This window comes from Chanodichthys erythropterus, chromosome 22 (assembly GCF_024489055.1).
Source record: "Chanodichthys erythropterus isolate Z2021 chromosome 22, ASM2448905v1, whole genome shotgun sequence".
Classification (NCBI taxonomy): Eukaryota; Metazoa; Chordata; class Actinopteri; order Cypriniformes; family Xenocyprididae; genus Chanodichthys; species Chanodichthys erythropterus.
Window position 1 is genome coordinate 23,108,421 of NC_090242.1, and position 23,792 is coordinate 23,132,212.

The window sequence follows — 23,792 nt, forward strand, 5'->3', positions numbered from 1 at the left end:
TAATGAATATAATAGTAATTTGACCTTGTGCCATAGAAAATGTCTAACTAATTTAGTTTAAATTACTCAGTTTTTATATATTGTACAGACAAGTCCTCACCACTCAAGGGAATCAATCAAAGAGATGCAATTAACAAAAAAACAATATCACTACCTCACTGTAGATGAATAATTCTAATAAATGCATAAAACTGTAGCTGCCCTTTGTATGTGGTTATTTTTAAGAACAGGTCGTTCTGAAAGCTTTGTTCTGAAACGTAAAGTAAAGTCAATTATTAATATTTATAATTAATATTCATTAACAGCAAAGATTACTGCCTTTTCTTAGAGTTATACTCTTCATTTGGGAATATATTTTATAAACAGCAAAGCTAATAAAAATGTACTTAAAATACATTTTAAGTAAATGCAAAGTGTGTTTTTTTTATATATATATATTTTTATAATATAAAAATATTTTATTTAAATATGGTCATACTAAAATGGCCAATAAATATGAGGGAATATAAGTAAATAATGTACTTATGTAAATATATCTTAAAATCTATATTAACATTTTTTGTTGTTGTTGCAATTTTTGTATATTTTGTAATATATTTAAAAATACATCTGAAAATATATTTTTGCCATAAGGGTTAAGTCTGCAAATGATGAAACAAGTAAAAATAAGAGACTTCACAGAGACTTACTAATAAACAGATATGCCCATGTTCTCCTAAATAATAATGGGATATTCTTAGTGGAGCTGCAGTAAATGTACCGTATGAATGGCACCACTTTTATATGTGGTGAGAAGACTTAGAAGAAACTTAGAAGAAATGGAAAATAAGAACAGAAGATGGAAAAACAAAAGAACTCAGGACAGAGCAACAAAGTGAGAAATCAAAATTTTATTTAAAGATAACAGACAGGTAGGACAAAGGAGTGGAAAATTGGACAGCTTTACTGTACAAAGAAAGAATACATAGAGGATGTTCAGCTAAGTGTAGACAAATAAAGTGGCTTCAGCAAATCTCTATAAAAAACTATTTTCACGCTATGTCTACAGTTCACGTGAAAAGAAGAACAGGGTAAAACTTACACTGCCTTCACTGCCCTCTCATCAAACCTTGCTTTACAAAATGTCATCTATTTGATCTTTCCTGAGATCAAACGTCTACAACAGCCAAGAGCAGCCGATCAATCACCCTTCAAGGAATTCAGAACACAGTGAATATGTGTGCCGTGTGTAACAGAAAGCGTCATTGTGCAGCAAAAACGAAATCCAGCTCAGCCTAAGGCAGAGGTTAGATCACCTTGTGACTGTACTGTGGTATTTTTTTCAACCTTGCCTCGCATAATGTCATGTCCAGCTTCACTTCACAATGACGACTGAGGTGTTGTGAATGGACTCCATGACGGCAGTCAGGCGGCTACACAGATCGTGGGGGGAGTTCCTCACTTTCGGGGGCTCCTTTAGCACCACCATTTCTGCAGAACAGTCCAGGACTCTGGGCAGGAATTCGCTGAGCTTTTCCTGAAGAGAATCTGAATAACAGACAAATATGAACAATGAGCTAAGAATATAATTGAAATAGTCTATTTACAAAATCTGGGGGGAAAAGCCCACCATCCATGTCCTGTCCCAGGTAGGAGCACCAGCAATTCCTGATCAGCTCTATGACATCCAAGTCCTCTTGGCTGACACTGTCTCTGACCATGAGGTGCATGCAAGGGATGACACACTCGTTCATGATGGTCACTCCCTCTGCCACGTCATTTTCATCTTGACTTTTAAAGAGTGTGGCTGCGTTCGCATTCAGCTCCTGCAGGGTGTAACACATCCACAGAAGTTTCATATGAGATGAGGTTAAAATGTACAGTTCCAGAAACAAGTTTGTCATCATGAGCCTAAAAAACCTTTTAAAAGGTTTGTGCTTAAATACTTGAAATTAGTAATGAAAACAGATATAAATTGTGCCTTTATATGAATGTCTTTACAAAACTACATACAGTACCATTTAAACGTTTGGGATCAGTACGGTTTTTTTTTAAAGAATTTAATATTTTTATTCAGAAAATGTGCAATAAATTGATCAAAAGTGAGAGTGAAGACTGTTTTCAACATTGATAATAATCAGAAATGTTTCTTGAGCAGCAAATCATCATATTAGAATGATTTCATCATGTGACACTGAAGACTGGAGTAATTCAGCATTGCCTTTACATGAATAAATTAAAATATACTAAAAATTTTATTTAAATTGTAATAATATTTCACAATATTGCAGTTTTTACTGTAATTTTGATCAAATAATTGCAGCCTTACAGATTATAAAAGACTTCTTCCAAAAAACATTAAAAATTTAAAACAAATCTTGCTGACCCCAAACTTTTGAACAGTAGTATATGTTTTGGATTATTAAAGCGGACATACTTTCAGACATTTTCTCCTGTAAAGTGCTATAAGTGACTGGTCCACTCCTTTCTTCTCCCCTTTCCTAAGCAGGGCTGAGTTGTCCTGGTGTGCATGTGCGAGATAATTCAGAGCTTCTCTTATCCTGCAATGGAAAAGATCAATGCTGTAGTCTTACAGACTCTTTAATACAATGCAAAGGCTCTTTCTGTTGTCCATGAGTCTACATACTTTCCATTCTGATACTGCTCGAGACCTGTCAACAGGTAGGCAAACACTGTCTTGAACATGCTGTAGTCATCATGCCATTGCTGGGAGGAGAGAGAAGAAAATACAGTGTGAAATGATCGAATACATGCATTGCTTTTCAAAAGTCTCACCAAGGCTTCTTTATTTGATAACATTGTGAGACATTATTACAATTGGACATAACTGTTTTTTTAATGTTTCAATAAATGTTTTAAAATGTAATTTTAAAATTCCTGTGATGCAATGCTGAATTTTCAGCATCATTACACCAGTCTTCAGTGTCACGTGACCCTTCAGAAATCATTCTAATATGCTCATTTGCTGCTCAAGAAACATTTATTTTATTATCAATGTTAAAAACTGTTTCTCAATTCTTAATACTTTTGTAGAATCTATAATACATATTTTCAGTTCAGTTCATTAGAAAAGCATTAAATCTTTAATGTCTTTACGGTCACTTTAGATCAATTTAATGCATCCTTACTGAATAAAAGTATTAATAAATTAAAAGTATTTTAAAAAATTAAAATCTTACTGACCCCAACCTTTTAAACAGCAGTATACATTTTAAATTAAAGAATTAAAAAGAGAAGTGAGCCTTATTAGTCTTACCAAGTACTCATCCATGTCCATATCTTCTGGTTTAATGAGACGTATTTTAGATCTGGCCTCTCTCATGATACTGATGGCCCTACAAGGGGACAGTACCAGTTTAGTCCAATTAGTCAATATTAACTTATTCCAATTAAAAATCTACAGCATTAAGTGATTAATTTAAAGGAAATGTGTACCGCTCATCAAAACTCAGGTTGCGATCCGCAAACTGCTCCAGTAATGTCCTCTCAATGACGCGGTTAGGTGCCTGGTTTTGGAAAAAGTACACCAGCACATGCTGGAGTCGAGGGTCTTGTTGGGGTGTGGTCTCTTCCTGGGACAGCTCATACAATCTGGAAAATTCCTCATGGAACGCCTGATGGAGAGATCAATGGGTGCAATCAGTTGATTTCCAAATAAATACACAAGGTGAGCTTACTAAATTAAATGGCAAGTCTAATCTAATCTAATCTAATATCATCTACGATGATGATGATATATATATATTAGTGCTGTCAAACGATTAATCGCGATTAATTGCATACAAAATAAAAGTTTGAGTTTGCATAATATATGTGTGAGTAATGTGTGTAAATAATATGTATATATAAATACACATAAATTAATGTATATATTTAAGAGAAATATGTTATTTATGTACAAAAAAATTTATTTATATATAATATAAATTATATAAAAATATAAATAAATACATATACTTGTAAATATTTCTCAAATATATACATGAATGTGTTTGTATTTATATATACATAATAATTACACACAGTACACCCACATATATTAGGCAAACTATGGGTGTGTCTCAATCAGTTCCCTAGCTCCCGAGCTCGTGAATCAGTATATCGTGTATACGAATTCAGGCACTGGTAAGGACAGTAAAAGATGCTGGTTCACTACACATTGGGACACTTATGACTCTATTTCCGGCGACGTGACAACGTCCTCATTGTACAACATCACTACTGGTATTTATGAACAACAACAGAGCTGATATTTTCTGACATTACTTGTAATGTTATTTAAAGTACATTATGATTAATTATTTGCTTGTTACATATATGTGCAACATTTCAGCCATGAATAAATTATAAGTTTTAGCTAGATTATGTTCATTACCTGTCTAGCGATGTATGTTTATGCTGAAATATAATAAAATAACGGTTTGTATTTTTAAAAACTTCTATCGCGTATCATTATGTGTAGTGAGTTGGCTCACATGATTCAAGTTTTGCGCTTCAGAACTTCCGTTAAGGAAGCATAGTGAGCATCGATGCTCCCTGGTTTTCACGGTGCATTGTAGGACTTTTCAGGGAGCGAACGTTTCAGTGCCCTGGATTGAGACAGCCCTTAAAATGGCCGACTCCCTGGTCAGTGCCCTGACCACTGAACTATGGAGCTGATTGAGACACAGGGTCAAACTTTTATTTTGTATGTGATTAATCGTGATTAATCGTTTGACAGCCATAATATATATATATATATATATATATATATATATATATATATATATATATATATATATATATATATAAATATATATTATATATTGAGTAATTTTAATATGTATACCTTGATGAGTCCTGCTTCAGGCCCTTCTTTGTCAAAGACTTGTCTTGCCTTGGCAATGGCAAAAATGACGCCCTGCATGGCTGGTGTTAGCATCATCTATTAAATTACAGATAAGCAGAGGAAAAATATGTCAAAATGTAATGTTAAATTTAATTTATGAGTAGCCTCATTTTACAGTTCATGGAACCGGAGGGATGTGGTGAACCTTTACCTCTTCATTGTAGCCATCGGCATCAGAGCGCACCAGAATCTTGCCTACATTGGGTATCTCGACCTCAGAAACTTCATTCTCAGGCTGCCTGCGCGTGGTCATGGCTGGGTTCTCCTCTGCGGACGAGGCATTTGGCTCTGTCTGGGTGTCTGGTTCTGCCTCTGGTCCTCCCTCATCACTGATGACCTGCTCCTCCACCTCAACCTCTGAATCTCCTCTGTCTGTAGAGGCTGAATCTGCCCCAGGCTGCAGAAAAACACAGAGAAAGAGGATGTTGAATGACTGACAATGATCTTATTCACTTATCATAGTCTATGTAGATCTTCACTCATAACATCAATTTGTATCATTTGTCTCCCTCAAGAATCTCTAACTAGTTTTTCAAACAGCGGAAATTTATAGTAGTTTTCTCTCATCAAAACACTTTTGGCTGTCTTTGAGAAATCTAGCGGAGATGGCGATGAGTTGGACAAGGAAATTGATTTTAATTCTTAATTTATGTTTCCACATTTATTCCTTTTCATTCTTGAATACATAGACTAGTGTGAATGTTTCATAACAGCACTGCCCACTTTCTGTAAGCACAACCAGATGTGGGTTTATGTGCTTGATTTATTACCATTAACTAAAACCATAAAAAATGTGTCACTTGAAATAAAATAAGTTTTTTTTTTTTCATTTTAGTAAATGTTTATTTTATTTTCAGCTAGTTGCCAATGCAACATTTCTCATTTTCGTTTAGTTTGAAGTTAAAGTACTAAAATAACTAAAACTAAAAAATAAACGTAATAAAAAAAAATAGACATATTACAGAAAACAAAAACTGATAAAAATGACAAAAACACAAAACTTAAAATAAAAACAGAAAATATAAAAGTAAAATCTAATTAAAAATATTAACAAAAACTATATTAGTAAATCAATGATACTAAAATAAAGCTAGTGCTTGATGAAAAACATGCAATTCATCTGATAACAGTTGTAGTCATTATGTTGCAACATGCTGCAGTGTATGTTTTATTTTAAAAATTCAAAATTCATAAAAAACAAAACATATTCATAATTCATGTTTGTGGTATGACAACAATCTCTTCTTGTTTTGCTCATAAATACCATTAAATGCAATATGATATACTGACCACTAGAGGTCCTATCACTACCATTTATGACAAGGCCCAAGAAAACAGTTCATGCAGTGACAGCACAGTTGTAAATCAGGAGTGCCAATAAAATCAGTGAGTCAAAGAGAGAAACAGCAGTCGTAAGTACACAATCGACTTTCTGATTCGAACTCCATATACAGAATCAATAATTTCCAAGATTGCTCTCTCTAAAGACTAGTCACTATAACGCTTAAGCAATTGCCTATTTTTGATTGAAGCATCAGGAACATGTTCTGCAAAATCATTTAATGACTGTGGAAAGGTAGGAATCCAGTTAATCTTGATGGTTCATGCAGGAAACACAGAGCTCAGGCTCTATTTAAAGCTCTTCTCTGACACACTGTCCCCAGCAACCCCGCATGGGACTTTAACCAAAAGACTGAGACATGTTGGACGGCTCTCAGCTGTCCGATGAACCTTACCCCCATATCCCTTTCCAAAACGTATCCTCTTACAAAATACCAGAGCTTCGCGACACAACAGACAAAACATTAAACATTAAGCAAGTACAAGCAAACAAGTTTAACCACTAATTTAAATCTAGAACTTTCTGTCTCATATAATTGCACCATACACATAGTGATGCACATATTTGGCAAAAATATGTCCAAAATATGTTTTTTTTTTTAAATTGCAATTTAATTTATGTATAATATCTTTATTATATCGATATCCTGACAAATACTCAAAAAAAAAAAATTCCCATGATTTTATTGAAAACAATAAAATGTATAAAAAACATTTTCTGTATTGAAATTCTTGACAAATACACTAAACTGTTCAAAAACTCTAATATATGTGTGTGTGTGTGTGTATATATATATATATATATATATATATATATATATATATATATATATATATATATATATATATATATATATATATATATATATATAAAATGCATATAATATTTTATACATTTTGGAAGTACATTTTTTTTTTATTTTACGTCCAAAATATGTTTGTTTTTTTTTTTGAGTAAAGTATTAATTGCAATTTAATTTACTGTAAAAAGGTGCATTATGGTTACAGTGAAAAATCGTAAAAGTTCCCCGATTATATTTTATTTAAATAGTTTTATTAATATTTAATTTACATTTAATTTAAATGTTTATAGAATTATTTTTTGTTAAATATATTATTTTAAGTGTTTTTACAGTTTTATTGCAGATCATGTAGAAGAGGAGGATCGTGACCCATATGTACTGTACATAAAACCTCCATTGCTGTATATGTGACCTATTTTTTGCACGTCTCAAATAACACTTTAACGCCCTCACCTGACTCTGATCTGGCTTCTGTTCTTCTGGCTGGCCATGTGTCTGGCTACTGCTGATATGCTCCTCACCTCCCTCTCCCACATTCTCACTCGTCTCTGATGATATCGAGCTGAGAGCTGCTGAATTGGCCATGGGCTCTGGAAAGGGAAAGGACATTGAAAATATACCTGCAATAGATACATGGAAAACATATGACCTTTTAAAGAAAAAGGACCTGACCTTCACTGCCTTGGGCAGGTGCTGGTGTTGAATCTGGAGGTGGTGCTTCAGACACTTCATTTGTTTTTTGTTGATCAGGTTCTTGCACTAGGTTCTGTGGCTCTTCTGGGACGGGTTCCTCTGTGTTGGTGGAAGTTTGTGTTTGAACTTTTGCTTCTTCACGTTGGGCTTGGCAGAATTGCTCTTCCCATTCTCTCAGCTCCTGCTGGAACCAGCGGTTATCCTCCCGAACATAACGCCTTAGGATAGATGGGAGGGAGTCCATTCCTTTTAGAGCCTGCCCTGTCTCATCGTCCGTATCTTCTGTCAGTCATAAGAAAAAAGTAATAATGTTCAATGACATTAAATTATTGTAGCAGAGGCAAAATTGCGGCAAAACGTTTCCTGATGATAGGACTGGTTAGAATTGGTCAGAGTGCATAATTAAAGTCAACCATGAAATCAAAATTGACTTTTTTTTTTAATGGAATATTGTAGTATTGATTATAAACAAGTTATTTGTGCGAGGGCGGGACAACCTGTCACTCACATGACATCACAGCAATAGCAAACCACAATGATTCAATAGTCCAATCAATTCCTGTTGGACAAAATCAAGTCCCGATTCTACGTTTTTTCTTTTTCCGAGAAGTCGTTTCACCCAGATATACATCACAATAGGGAGGGAAAGACTACTGCAACTTACATTTTATGCCGACTTTAAATATTTTTTATTGCATTTTTATATCAATAACTGTACATAATTAATGCATTAAATGTCCACCCCTTCGTAATATACATAGCAATTTATCACAGAAAACATCAGGAAAATGAATAAAAATAAAAGTCATTAGGAAGAGTTTTTGATGTCCACAGCTTGGCAGACACTCACTTATGCCCAAAAAATAATGTAAGCCTGCCAGCAAAGCTATCAACATGAATTTATGAAAGAAATCGGAGCTAATGCCAATGCCTTAAATCAAACGAGTGATTTGCTTCAGCAAAATCTGAGCGCAGCTGCGTAATCTGAGAGGCACATGGGGAAAGTACCTGCTATGAGGTGTGGCAGCTTGTCATTGATGTACATGAGGCAGTAGGCACTAGCGTTGGTCATGCCACCGTACGAGTCTCGAACCAGCTCTTCCCAGGTGGACTCTGTCACCATTACATCGTTGTACTTCAGCCAGCGTTTGTGAGCATGATCATAGATATACGCCCAGTAATGGCCAGCGGAGGCCTGTCCCTCATGGACGAGCACAGCGTGTAGCCTGTAGGGCACCTGGAATCATCAAATAAGAAGTCAGGGTTCATTGAGGTGTCATGCAAAATTCTTGAAAGGGCTCAGTCAATATAAAAGTACCAACAAGTGTACAGGATATAGACTTTACCTGACACAGACTGTTATCTGAGTACATGCCCTCTAGGGCCTGGCTGACCTTGTCAATGCTGGCTTTCAGCTCTGCACACAGAGAGAGAACACAGATCAATACGCTACGCCTGAGGCCAGGATCCTGATACAGTCACACAAGCATTAGGATAACTGCTTGTGAATAACGATGGCCTTCAGAACAAAAAAATTAAAATGCACATTACAGCTCAGGTCCAAAAACCTAGTGAACCGCCACACTTGCTACATAGGCAGCTTTCTTCTTTGGCAACTGGAAACAAGAGCTGTTTGTGTCTAACAAATAGCGCTCAGCACGCAAAGTGCATGGGAGACATGACTATATTGGTTTTTAAAACAGGTGACGCAATATAAAGAAAGCACAAATATACCAAGCACACATTTGTTAATTTTGGGCAAAAGGGTCAGATTTGAAATATTTAAAAACATTTATATCAATAGAGTACTCAATGAATTTTCAGTTAATTATTTAACATTTTTATCAAACTATCTGCCACCGTGGATTTATATTTTTACAGATTTGATTTGCATTCGATTAAGCACTTCTCAGCTGTTAAAGGCACAATATGTAATTTTTCGCTGCTAGTGGGCGCTTATTCAAAACAAAGCCGTAACTTGATGACACCTTGATTTCGCGGAATCATGTGAGGTGTTGGAAAAGAATCAGGATAGGACTGTATGCAGACATTTGCTCACCTGTCTAATAAAACACATAATATATTAAAGCAATTTTAGGGTTTCCATGGTTTCCACAAAATAAAACCAAGGGTAGCGCAGGTATGATGTCATTGATAGGTGACGCACGGACACGGTTCGTGTTCTGGTTAAAATGGCTTATTTCTCTGAATTTAAACATTCTTGGAAACATTTGGGATAATGTAGGCACACAAGTGAACAAAATATATAGCACTGTTCTAGTAGTTTTTGGATATTTTAATTAAAAATTTTTACATATTGTGCCTTTAAAAAAGCACACTCTGTTATGGGTGTAGTACAATCCAGACATACAACATCTGCCATGTTGTCATCCGTGTCAGTTCCACACCATTTATGAACAGCATGACTTCTCTAGCTTCATGGGATAGTGAAATGTCCATCAGATGTCCACTTTAAAATCTTAAAGGAATCCAGGTATTTTTCATGTACTGTTTTTAATGAATAATGTACATATTTTGACTGACTCCGCATATGACATTTTACTTTTTTTATTGCATGCTATATACACTATGGTTCAAAACTTTGGAGTTGTTAAGTTATTTTAGTGTTTTTGGGAAAAAAAAGTGCTCAGAAAGGCTGAAATTATTTGATTAAAAATACAGTAAAAACAGCAATATTTTGAAAAATTATTACAAGTTTTAGAACTGTTTTCTAAATTAATATATTTTAAAATGTAATTTATTTTTGGGATGGCAAAGCCGAATTTTCAGCATCATTACTCCAGTCTTCAGTGTCACATGATCCTTCAGAAATCATTCTAATATGCTGATTTAGTGCTCAAGAAACATTTCTTACTATTATCAATGTTGAAAATAGTGCTGGAAATTGTGATACTTTTTTTTTTTTTTAACTTTTGTTTCTTTGATGAATAGAAAGTTAAAAAGGACAGCATTTATTTGAAATAAAAATCGTTTTGTAACATTTTAATTGTCTTTAATATCACTTTTGATCAATTTAATGCCTAGCTGAATAAAAGTTTGAATTTATTTTTTAAAAATCTTACTGACTATACTGATTGTGAATGGCAAGTCAGCGTATCGATAATTACACTGTGTTGCCTTTAAAGGCAGTCTATGCATCTAGAGGGCACCTATGACATCTTAAAAAGCTTAAAACAAGGCAGCTCAGTAGGCTTTAAAAAACATTGATTGAAGCTTATGGGAAAAACAACATCCACTAAGTGAAGGATCTACCGATTATGGTGTTCTCAACTTCTGCTCTCCAGCGCTGTAAGCAGCCCCTGACAAAGTACAGCTCCTCCTCGGTCACGCTGTGAGGGGCTGGTTGCAGTGGCACCTCCATGGGGGGTCTGCACTGAGTAAAAGGCTTGTGTATGGGAGTTCTCTGTGTAGCTGTCTGCAGGCAGCCCGAACCATCTGACGAGCCAGCATCATCTGGTTCTGTTTGACTACAACAAGAAATTAAACATTTAGAGGGTGACAAACACAGAAGAGAAAACAAACAATGGGTGTGATTTCTCACACAGCTGATAAGAACACAGGAAAGCGGGCCTTGCCTGCTGTCACCTGAGCTGGGTTCTGTGTGTACGGTAGGGTTTGTAGGTACTGGCGAGGCAGGAGACACATTTGTGGGTTTCGTGGTGGCAAACTCCAGCACATACTGCAACATGTCTGCCAGGGGGTATTTGGTTGGCCCTGAGCCATAGTTTTTATATCTTTGAAAAAGAAAGTCATAGTTTTTATAGTTAAAATTGAGAAATAAACCACAAAGAACAAAATTACCGTTTTTCCTCAATCGTTTTGTCTCAATTCTAGAATGAGACTTTTTTTTTTCTCTCTCAAAACAATAAGCTCAGGTCTCTGGACAATTAGTTTCTTGCTCACATCAGATTTGGATTTCTTATTGATTTAAGCAATTTGCATGTGTTTTGGCACATGTGTGCAAAAGAATAAGTACAATTGTCTACAATTTGCACAATATCTAAATGCACATGGCTTGTTGATCAAAACTTATGTGTTGATTTTCAGTGAAACCGTCAACCGTCACAACTTCTAAACATTCTTTCATCGTGTGAGCCTCCACATGCAAAATGATCAATTCAGTTATCAATATTCCATAAATACCTGTGACATGGAATGTTTGTAATGTCTGCTGAATTGGCAAATGGTCTGCGATTATAATAAAATAGGAATAACAATCTTACCAATCATCCAATCAAGATTGGAAGCATACAGTAGGCTATATGAAGCTTTCCCAGCACAATCACTGCCATTTTGGAACATGGAGGATTGTCTAAATCCCTAAACAGCAACAGCAGTTTATTTTTTGTAGAAATGTGTTACATATAAACTGAAAAATCACAGTTGCTTGTTGTGGAAGAGCAAGATACACTGTAAAAAATGACCCTGATTTTAACAGGGTTTTTTTTTAAAGACTGTAAAAATGCTGCAGTGAAAAACTGTCAATTGGTTTACAGATCAAGTTTCCGTACTATACAGTGAATAACTGTAATAGATCTAACGGTACATTTAATGTAATTTTACAGTAAAATACCGTTAAATTCACAGTGAAAAAAATAACAATTCATTGTAAAATTTACAGTGAAAAACCGTGAATTGACATTCCCAAAATTCCCTGTATGACACTTCACATTTGATATATTTTCGTTGAAATAAGTGTTTCTTCTTAGTTTTTCTCATTTTTTTTCTAATCAGTTATGTACATTAGGGTTTTATGCTACATATAATGTTGTTAAATTATTGTTTATTGCATTTTTAAAATTTCATGCATGTTACCATATTGGTGTTTAGTGTGTGTGTGAATGAGACTGTGTGCACCTTCTATGTGTTAATGTTGTCCTTCTCAGCTTATGGAAAATCTGCTTGTGATGAGCTTTGATTCATCATGTGACTCTTATCACCACTGTGTTTGGTGACTGTCAGTGTATTATAAAGGTACAAAACAGATATTAGTACTTCATTAGGTTGGCAAATTAACATTATATCAGTTTATGAAATATGTTATATTACCGTAAATTTAACAGATTTTTTTTTTACGTCGCTACTGTATTTTTTTACGGTAAAGTTCTGGCAACCACAGCTGCCTTTTTTTTACTGTAAATTTTACTGGGATTTTTCAGTGTATGTAAGAATGTGTGGTGTTAGGGGAAGACATTATAGAATATGTAAAAATGAACAAGCAACAGTGAATTTTCTGATTACATGTAACACATTTCTACAAATATGTGCTGTATAGGGTTGCAAAGTTCCGGGAATTTTCAAAGCTAGAAACTTTCCATGGGAATTAATGGGAATTTATGGGAATTAACTGGAATATATGGGAATATATGGGAATTAATGGGAATAAACAGGGAATTTGCAAAATTGCAGGTTAGCCTATAACAGGGTACTTAAATGTAGTTGAAAAAAAACATCATGCAACATAATTTTGTTTAAAACAATCATATGTAATGCAATTTTAGCTTAATTTTTACCCTGACATTCACACAACACACTACTTACTGCAGGGCTATTGAGGCCACACCCCCTGCAGGCACTGTGCATTCCCCTAGTCCAAAACATGCACATTTGATCAAAATGAAAAGAAAAAAAAAAGTACTATTGTGAAACATAACTACAATTTAAAATAATGGTATAATAATTGATATACATAAAAATATAATGTTCTCCTGTGATCAAAGCTGAATTTTCAGCATCATTTCTCCAGTCTTCAGTGTCACATGATCCTTCAGATATCATTCTAACATGCTAACACAACTGTTTCGAACAATGATAATATCAAATAAGTATCAAATCAGCAAAATTAGACTGATTTCTGAAGGATCATGTGACACTGAAATAAATAACACATAACAATTGCTGCAATAAAAATATATTTAATTTACATATTTACTAAATTAGAATTAATTGAATGCGAAAAATAAATAACTGTTATTTCATGTTATGACCAAACAAAATGTTTATATTTGTTTTATATGATACATTTTATATAAATATTATAAATCTGTGTAAATTTCCCCAAATTTCCAATTAATTCCAATAAATTCCCATATATTCCCATAAATTCCTTTTAAGTTTCCAAATTGGAATATTTCCAAAATTCCCCAGGTTAAGTTCCCGTGGAAAGTTTCCGGAAATTTACCGGAAACTTTCCGCCCCTTTGCAACCCTAGTGCTATATAAATAAAAATGTTCAGTCCCGCTTTATATTAGGTGTCTTTCACTACTATGTACTAACATTAAAATGAATAATTTGATACAATGCACTTACTGTATTGTGCACTTATTGTACGTTTTTACATTGAACTTATATTTAAAAAAAACCTGCATGTAATTACAGCTAACTAAATCTAGAATTACACTGTTGACTATTACATTACCCCTCAACCCACCTTTAAACCTACCCATACCACCAAACCTGTCCCTAACCTTACCCGTATCCCACTTCAATAAAAGCACAAGTGTTCTGCAATATGAATACAATCATTTTTATGTAGGAAGATAGTAGTTATGGACACCTAATATAAAGTGTGACCAAATGTTTATTTTTGTGTACTACAGTATTGACTTTTCCTAGTAAATTTTCACTTACTGCTGAAATCTGTATCAAAAAAGCTCAGTGTGAGACACAAGAGCATTCAGCTCAACAAAACTGACATTATTGTATAGTGTAGAAAACAGACAGTGTCAACTAAAAAGTAGAAAGCACTTGAAATTTGTATTTTTAAAAATATTTCCATGGTGGAAAATCATCTAAACATTTTGACCAGTGTGGCTCACACAATGACAAAAGGCTTTTTAATTTGGTGGCATTGGCCAACTTAGTGACACAATAACTAGGTTTTGAAGCATGAATGGCATGTTTTGGGTGAGTAACTACATACTGCAGATATGCAATAGAGTTCTGATGTTTTTTTAGCGAACAGTTGTGACAACTGAACTTACAGTTTAGAGAGTGTTAAGACTGTTTCAAGAAATGTCAAAAAGATTGAAAAAAACTGTAAAAGACTACTTGCAATGATGAGCAGACCTCTATCTGGTTTTTAAACATACCCTTCAAGTTTCTGTTGCAGAGCTGTTAACTGGTCCTTGAGTCTCTTGACCTCTCCTCTTCTACCATGGGTCTGATCAACATTTTTATGGAGGTATCTGCACACAAAAAATAGTAAATTGGCATTTACCATTGATTTGGTTGTTCTTAAACCAAAATAAACCAATAGAATAGAATAGGATGGATGGATGGATGGATGGATGGATGGATGGATAGATAGATAGATAGATAGATAGATAGATAGATAGATAGATAGATAGATAGATAGATAGATAGATAGATAGATAGATAGATAGATAGATAGATAGATAGATAGATAGATAGATAGATAGATAGATAGATAGACAGACAGACAGACAGACAGACAGACAGACAGACAGACCTGTCCATATATATCACTTGGGGAAACTCCAGTTTTTTGTGTATTTTTTCTGGTCGCCCTAGAGACTGATTGAACTCAAATCTGGACAGTTCAAATGTCAACACTGGTGGCAGCTTGGAGAACCACCTCTGGAAAAAAAGAGAGACATACTTGAATTCATAATAGCAGCACGTTCATACTTTAGTCCATATATTTGCATGTCGAGAAACTGACCTCCTGGCCAGAGGAGATCGTCTGATCTGAATGAAGAGACTCAATCTCTCCTTCAACCATGGCGCCCTCCAAACATTCGTCTAAATTGTTGAAGCCGTTCACTTGGAGAGGGTATTGTCCAAATTGCTCAATGTTGGACACAATCTTTCCTGCGCACAATTACACAACTATCATCAATGAGAGTGATAAACATAGAATAATTACAGAAGAAATATCATTCTCTTACCTTCATGAAGTCTCTCAGCCACAAATGTGCCATAAAACAGCTGGACCATGGGGTTGTTTTGTTTATCCTCTGGGTTACTGAAAAAAAAGCTGCCATGTTTTATTTTTGGGGATAAAAAAATTCCTGGCAAGTACATTAGCAACCAAATATGCTATAGGGTAATTATTCATCATTCTTTAACAAATGCTACACTCATTACCATTCATTAATTAACCCTCCACAGCAAGATGTTGCCTCAAGATAACAAACACATTTTCTTCATGTTGCAAACACATGATGCATGTAAGATGGCAATAAAATGATTTTAAATAAACCATTAAAAAGCTTTTTTCTTAGTCACACTATTATTTAAACACATTTAAATATTACAAATATGATTCACATTTCTTAGTGAGTAGTTAATTTTAAAAACGAAACTGTGTAATGGATTTAAGGATGCAGTGGATAGTTCCTCATAATTTTTTTTATTTTATTTTAATAATGATGTCCATTTCTGTGAGAAAACAAAATCATTTAACATTTAAAAATGCTTTCATAGTCTGTGATATAAAGGGTTAAATAAATCCTTTCAAGCATCAAAATTTAGTCATGCTCACTTCATCAAATACTATTATTATTTATAATTTATGAACTTACGCTCCGTTAGCAGCCAGCTGGAATGCGTCCTCTAGCCAGTCAAGCAACTTGTGTGTGAATTCACTGACATCCTAGAATAAGCAATCTTAAAATAAACACAGTTTTCCAAGAATACAGCACAGTCTCTATTTAGAAGAAGCACTGATAGCTTTATAAACTGCATGTGAATGGTAAACATTTGAAGATACCTTTTATTACTGTATCATTTGCAACAGTTTCATTTTAAAATTAGCCCCTGACAGAACAGCTGTGAATCAAATCATTCAAATCATGTACCTGTTGGGCCTCACTGGTTCTAAACGCATCCCTGAGAAGCTCGACTGCTGCAGAGGGGTCTACAAACCTACGGTTCGAGCCCACCATCAGAGCAAACAGGCAACGCAACTCCTGCATGAAGGCAATGTTCCTTTTCTCCTGCAACAGAAATCTAGTCAGCTCACAGATTCATTTAGATCTGCTATTGATGCTAAGCAATATTTCAATATTAGCATCAATGCTGACAATAAATTTTAATTATATATCAACAACATTCAATACAACAGTCGGTCACACTTCAATGGTCCACTTTACACACTTTACTTAAGTAATTTAGCAACAACATTTCAACTAAATCTCATTAGATTGTTAGTAGACTATACTAGACTGTTAGGTTAAGGTTATGTGTTAGGGTTCAGGTTAGTAGAATAAGTTGACTTGAAGTTGCAAAGTTACACTCTAAAAAATTCTGGACTAAAAATAACCCAAGTTGGGTTAAATATGGACAAACCCAGCAACTGGGTTGTTTTGACCCAGTGGTTGGGTTAACCCAACCTGCTAGATAATTTTATTTAACTCAACTATTGTTTAAAAATTACTATATGGCTGGCTTAAAATTAACCTAAAATAGGTTGGAAATGAACATTTATTAATATGTTTAATAAATGAATATGTATTAATAAGTTTAATAAATAATAATTAAATAATACACATGTATTAAATTGCTTATTATTATTGTTGCCTCTAGTAATTATGTGTCTGATTTTTAATTTCCAACCTATTTTGGGTTCATTTTAAGCCATCCATATAGTAATTTTTAATCAAAAGCTGAGTTAAATAAAACTACCCAGCATGTTGGTCAAACATTTAACCCAACTGCGGGGTCAAAACAACCCAGTCGCTAGGTTTGTCCATATTTAACCCAACTTGGGTTGTTTTTAACGCAGCATTTTTAGAGTGTACTTATAGCCAGCTGGGGAGCATCAAAATAAAGCATTAGCAGATATTAAGAAGACAGTCTACTAATACTGTAATGACTGGTAGATGACATACAGTTGCAAATTTACTTATAGTTAGTAGAATGTCTAAAGTGGACCATCTAAATAATGTTTTACCCAACATTCTTCCCAAAGACTAAATAGTACTCGATTACTCACTGAATGACTCTTGCATTTCTCCAGCACTTGCTCAGAGAGGCAGTAGTTGAGCACCAGTCTACGGAAGACCGGTAGGTGGAACAAAGACTAAAAAACAAGAGAATTTCATTTTTTTTAGTCCCATTCACCCTCTTTCCATCACACACTAGGTCATGAACAATTATAGTTCAATTATTTGACCATTTGTCAGTTTTATTTACACAGTTGTTGCTGATTTTGTGTGTAGTAACATCTTGTTTGTGATGTCAAGTTGAATCTGTTCCTCATAAAAAGAAATAATTCTTATTATTATCAATGTTTAAACAGTTGTTCTGCTTAATATTTCTTAATCGTCAGGATTCTTTGATGAATGGAAAGTCGAAAACAGTATTTTTTCGAAATGGAAAGGTTTTGTTACAATATAAAAGTCACTTTTGATCTATTTAACACAATCTTAATGCCCTCAAACTTTTGAACTATAGTGTATTTGTACTACGGATATTAACATCCATGCTGGGACTGTTTTCAAATGACATCATTGAACTGCATTACGTATCAAAAAAAGATGGTTTGTTACTTATCAATAGGCCATAACACTCTATGAGTTCATGCCTCTCTTTATCATCAAAACAATGCTCTATTTAATTAGCTCAGACATCTATCAATATCAGTGAAGGCTTATATTTCAACACAGACATCTGAGAAGCCTCGCTAAATTCAGTCTGGTAATGGATGTAATAAAATTACAGCTCTGAGACACTTCTGCAGTCAAGGGAGAAAAAAAACAGACACTCCACCTGATCTTCTCTATTCTCCAGTCATTAGCAATACCACTAATTTAATTTGCACAATATGGCCAGATCATATAGTAACAGGTTAGATGAGAACACTTACAGTAGTGCTTTTGTTTTAGAATTTCATTTCTCAAAGAATCTGATAAAAATGTATATCACTGACAATTACCTATTATAACTCAGTTTATATGCAATGTGAAACTCATCCTAAAAGTGAAGCTTACATATATGCAAACAAGCATAACAATCTAATTTTACTGAAAATACTGACTTTTTTATCATCTCAAAGCAAAAGTGGTGATTAAAAACACGCACCTGAATGACAGCACTGAACCAGCAGGTATTTCCGACATTACGGATGCCCACAGGACAGTCCTCCTGACGGATCCAGTCAGCGGGGCTGCAGCTCTCTCCAGATGCCTCACACCTCTTCCTTTTCATGCGGGCCGCATTCTCTTCTGCACTAACCTCAAGAGCCCTAGAGTAGAAACAGGAGTGGGTGAGACAGTCAAGGCCAGAGTTTGATAGTTACTGCTGCCCTTAAATTCACACAAAAGCATTGTAGTAGGAGAGAAGGGGGAAATTGTAAAGCTCTAAATTGGTTCATTCACACCCAAGTTTGAGTGATAACACTTGCATATGGTTAATAAAATGCTCTCTCTCTGAGTTAAAGGTGCTAAAGAGGATGTTTTGTTTTATACATTTTTGCAATATTACCTGAAACTGTCTTTACTAACTGATAAAAGATTATTTATTAGGTGCACTGAAAGGAATAATATTAATATACATCATCTGTGCACGAGGTAGGGCCTTAAAAACATCAGCCAATCGTATACACGATCATCACGTAAACGATTGGCCCTCTGGCTTGTCAATCACTGCCATGACGTTCCTTGTGAGAGACGAGCGCGGCTGCGCGCTCCAGTAACTTTCCACTCTCTACAGGCACCGCATGCAATGTTTTTGTCAGGAGACAGGAATAACAGCTGCAGATTATGAGTTACCTGCGGTGAGTCCGACATAATGAATCCACTAACACGACACAGCGAATGCCGGTGGTAAACACTCGTGTTCCAATACTCGTGCACGAGTTTTGGGAGGCGTTCCCTCGAAATGAGCTGTGAAGGAGGGGGGTTGTTCTTACACATGCGCTCATATCAAAAACTCACTAACAGTCTTTGGTTTCTCAGTCAACGAAAAGATCCTCTTTAGCACCTTTAAATAAGGTTTAAACTTTGTCTTTAAATTATTTTGAGAAATAATTTTTGGGCATGTCCAGAAATGTTCTTCTGTTTTGATGCATTTGAGTTTAAACATTCTTCAGGCAGTTGGTTAAAAGTTAACATAAATTATTTTGGAGGTAGCACTAACATTAATTGTAGCATGACATTAAAACTGAGTTTATTAATGAACAGATAAAAAAAAACTGTAAACCTTTTAAATACATAATGAACATTATTTCATCAAAATGTCGAGCTGAAGGAATGTTTTTGACTTGATCAATATATTTTAGAAAAGATATATATATTTTAGTAGAGATTTGATTTCTTTTAGATACTTAATGTATTTTTTAAACTATTTCTTACAGTTAAAAAAATACCATATAATATAATAGTGAAAACCATTCACTGCAATTAAAAAGTAAAAAACAATGATACAATTTTAAGACGAGCTCCTATTTGAGATTAGGCATGTTAATATAATTTGTTTTTCAACTCTTACAATTGCCCCCAACCACTGCTACAATTAACTATTTTCTAGTATTAGACTCAATACTATAATATGATCTAGTCCTTTTAATTGTAAGTTGATTATATACACAGTAACTTTTGGCAAAAATGAGAGACACATACACTATGTTTCAAAAGTTTGGGGTCGGTAAGTTTTTATATATATATATATATATAAAAAAAAAATGTTTTAGAAATAAGTCTCTTATGTTCACCAAACTGCATTTATTTGATCAAAAACATAGTAACAACAGTAACTCTGTGAAATATTATTAGAAAGAATTATTTTTAATACATTATTATATTAAAATAAGTAAAATATCCAGCTTACGCCAGACCGTGTAAAACTCCTGACGTTCAAAAAGCTTACGCTACTGTACATCCTACATTTTCCCTATTTAACTTACAGAAAAAGTGTAACTGACGCAACGCCAGTTAAATATAATTTTTTTTTTTTTTACACAAACGCATCGTTTTGCTTCAGAAGGCCTTTATTAACCCCCTGATCCATGTGGTGTACACGTTTATGATGGATGGATGTAGATGGATGCACTTTCTTCAGCTCATACTAGTGACCCCCATTCACTGCCAATATAAAGCTCACGATATTTATTAATATTTCTACGATTGTTTTCATCAGAAAGAAGAGAGTCATATCCACCAAGGATGGCTTGAGGGTGAGTAAATCTTGGGATAATTTTAATTTGAAAGTGACTAATCCTTTAATACCTATAAATAAAAATCTTACTGACAGCATACTTTTGAAAGATAGTGTACTTTTGGCACATGTAAATATTTCTTATGTCAAAAGGAGATGACTTGTACATTTGTACTAGTCAATGAGTTTAAAAAGTGTAAAAATGTTACAATTGCCCCAGTCTACCCTATCAGGAATGAACCTGTGCAGCTCTCTGCGCTCTGCTTCGGCCTGCTGTGACTCCTGAAGACTAAGCTCAATGGCGGTCTGCAGGTCATCTTTAGCAGAACCTGAGAACAATTCCAGTTACATGAGGACGGGTGAACTTCATGGGTATAAAATAAACATCATGACATTATTTGTGACACACTGCTATATAAATACTTTAATCTTTGGAAAATGCGATGACATTAAAGTAATTTGATATTAACGATGTCTTTTCAGCCCACCGTTCTGTGTATTGGAGGTGTTCCTCTCATTATTGGCTTTAGTGGGCTCTTCCGGCATGTGCTCCTCCTCTGGGGGCTGGGTGGTCAGTAGCCCAATGGCATGGCTGATGTCACCCTGACTAGCCTAGATAAAGTTTTCTCACAATTAGACATCACTAGTTCGGGCACTAAATGTTTTGCTTTAAGGTTATCACACATACATGCTTTTTTTAGTACCACAACTAGGTTTCCCAACCCTCACAGATGAATGTAAGAGAAACTCTTGCACATGGTATGATTTACATATTTACAAACATTTGTCTGGCTTATTTTCTATTAATAGCCGTGTCAGTAACATTACATCTGCTGCTTGTGTTATAAACACACGGATAAGTGCTGCTGCACTGAACATACGTTCAGGGCGCTCTGGAGAACCTGCAGATCCTGAATGCCAGTAATCTCTCTGAGCTGGTTAAGTAGCATTTGGCTCTGAAAAAGACAAGCAAACATGCTGTTTTTAATTTCTGTGGATCAAAAATTCAAATGATTTGCCACAGGCATACTGAGAATGCTTCTGTTTGTGATAACAAGACTCACTTGAGCAATTAACTACAACGTACTCAATAACAGGATCCGTTCCAGAAAAAAAAGAGCAGGTGTGAACTGATAAGTTAAAAACAAGAATATGATATGAGACCCAATTTGCACTTGGATTTAGCACCCAGCACAACCGCATTTCTGACTCAGGTGTCAAATAAGCGTGGGCTGAGGAGTCTATAGCTGGCCTAATCAACATTTATAAAAGCCTTCTGCATGAAAATGTCTACATCGTACAATAAATCCATATCCGATTTTATTTTTTTCAAGTATGCCTGAAAATAGGCTGTAGCATATGTTTTTTTTAAACATTTAAAAAAAGTCTTTGGCCCAGATAATAGATGCAGGAGCTACAGAACTAAATAAAGAAACTCTGACAGCAGGTGGGAATGTTAGCATGGCTGCGAAGGCAGCCAGTCACCCTAGACTGGGAGCAGGAGACATATATGGTGAGCTGGAGGCCTGTGAGCAGCACTCAGAGCTCTATTTTGGGCCTTAGACACAGATAGCGCCTGTGTTTATCATAAATGAGCTTGAGTGGCACAAGCAAACATACAAGAATTCCTAGATTTCATTCAGAGGATAACATTAAACATACCTGATTTTCTTTTTTAAGGGAAAGAAACCAATTTAAAACATTTCAAATTAAGCCCTTCAAAACAGATTCCCAATCTAAACAAGATTCATATTGGAGTTTCTATCTGAATTTGGAAACAATTCAAATGGGATCAAATAAAGCTAATTTAAGAATCAAACAAGTGGATAAACTGTATATACTGGATTTTGTGTAATGCTTGTCAGAAGGCTGTTTTTGAATGTTTTTTCAATAGGAAAATTCCAATTCAGATCCTTCTAGATTGGTTCCAAATTAGGATAAAAATCGGATTTGTTAGGGTTAAAAAAAAAACATATGCTACTTTAAGTGAAATTAAAATTACAGGTTTGTTAGAGTTCGTCTACCACTAAAAACTGTTTAAAGCAAATAAGACAGTGACAGTCACTGCTGTCTAGATCTCATTAACACAAGCACTGTCACAATTAGGCTATGTTAATTTGACTACATGTTCTTTAAAACAACACACTCACCGAGTTTTCAGACGTTTCCCCATGTTCAAAATCCTGTTCAACTCTCATGGCAATAATTTTTATATAAATATATATATTTCTCCAGATTGCTTCGCCCTGACTCCAGAGTGTGACCTACTCCATATGCCCCCCACACACACACCCACACAAGCGCCGCGCGGGACAAACGACCACTCAAGCGCGCGCTGGGAATCGTCGTGCGCGCGCTTGGTAAACAGTCAAGAAACTTCAAAAGAAACGAGTCCTGTACTATGTGAACTTTTTTAACCCCGACCCTATTAATAAAGAAAGAATCGTCCAAACAGAGGTAATGTGGATTAAACGTAAATAAATGCCATTTTTTGTTGCCCAAAAATATAGTCTAACAATTTCCTCAGAAAGTGAGACGCTTTCAGACATTTTGTTTAATTTCGTTAATGACAGTAGCCCAGTAAATAGTTAAATATTTTTTGGCGGAAAATATTGTTACTTTAGTTAGGGTAAGTAAGCAAAACTAACAATAATATAAATTATAATATAGTTTTTGTTGGCCACCTATGCTTCTTCCATGTTTTTTAAACCTACATCATATCTGATATTTTCAATAAGTATAGCTAAATGTTACTCAAAATATCTAACAATTTCAAAATGACTTGTATAGCTACGGTGATAAATTTTCAACACACATCCTAATTGCTGTTGTCCCTACTCTGAAATAAAAAAAATAAATAAAAAAATTAGGACCAATAGCCTAACTAATAATATAAAAAGCAAGAAAAAATGCTCTTTAAACTAGAA

At 34.7% G+C, this 23,792-nt stretch overlaps 1 protein-coding gene across 4 annotated transcripts; it reads right to left on the minus strand.

Annotated features, from left to right (window-relative positions):
- Positions 1-880: 880 nt before the first annotated feature.
- Positions 881-23,190, minus strand: usp28 (ubiquitin specific peptidase 28). Of its 4 annotated transcripts, none has more exons than XM_067375861.1 (26): positions 23,016-23,190; positions 21,747-21,821; positions 21,354-21,477; positions 21,107-21,194; positions 18,793-18,955; positions 17,705-17,791; positions 16,569-16,706; positions 16,293-16,363; positions 15,657-15,733; positions 15,431-15,579; positions 15,218-15,345; positions 14,838-14,933; positions 11,322-11,480; positions 10,999-11,213; positions 9,072-9,142; positions 8,734-8,962; positions 7,705-8,004; positions 7,486-7,622; positions 5,040-5,288; positions 4,829-4,924; positions 3,436-3,614; positions 3,257-3,335; positions 2,627-2,706; positions 2,417-2,540; positions 1,610-1,805; positions 881-1,527 (listed from the first exon to the last, which is right to left on the minus strand). In XM_067375861.1, the coding sequence occupies exons 1-26, from the start codon at positions 23,061-23,063 to the stop codon at positions 1,355-1,357; spliced, it is 3,531 nt and encodes a 1,176-aa protein (XP_067231962.1). In that variant the 5' UTR covers positions 23,064-23,190; the 3' UTR covers positions 881-1,354. The 4 variants fall into 4 exon arrangements, with proteins under 4 accessions (XP_067231962.1, XP_067231959.1, XP_067231961.1 ...); XM_067375858.1 differs by having other exon boundaries at positions 7,705-8,007; positions 23,016-23,189; XM_067375860.1 differs by having other exon boundaries at positions 5,040-5,285; positions 7,705-8,007; positions 23,016-23,188.
- Between the last annotated feature and the right edge of the window lie 602 nt (positions 23,191-23,792).

Excerpts from the sequence above, each read along its gene's own strand:
- usp28 (XM_067375858.1), bottom strand. The coding sequence starts at position 23,063 with ATGAGAGTTGAACAGGATTTTGAACATGGGGAAACGTCTGAAAACTCG. Across the intron at positions 15,346-15,430 it reads CGATCTCCTCTGGCCAGGAG|AGGTGGTTCTCCAAGCTGCC; the intron begins GTCAGTTTCTCG and ends CTTTTTTTCCAG. Across the intron at positions 8,008-8,733 it reads GCTGCCACACCTCATAGCAG|AAGATACGGACGATGAGACA; the intron begins GTACTTTCCCCA and ends TATGACTGACAG.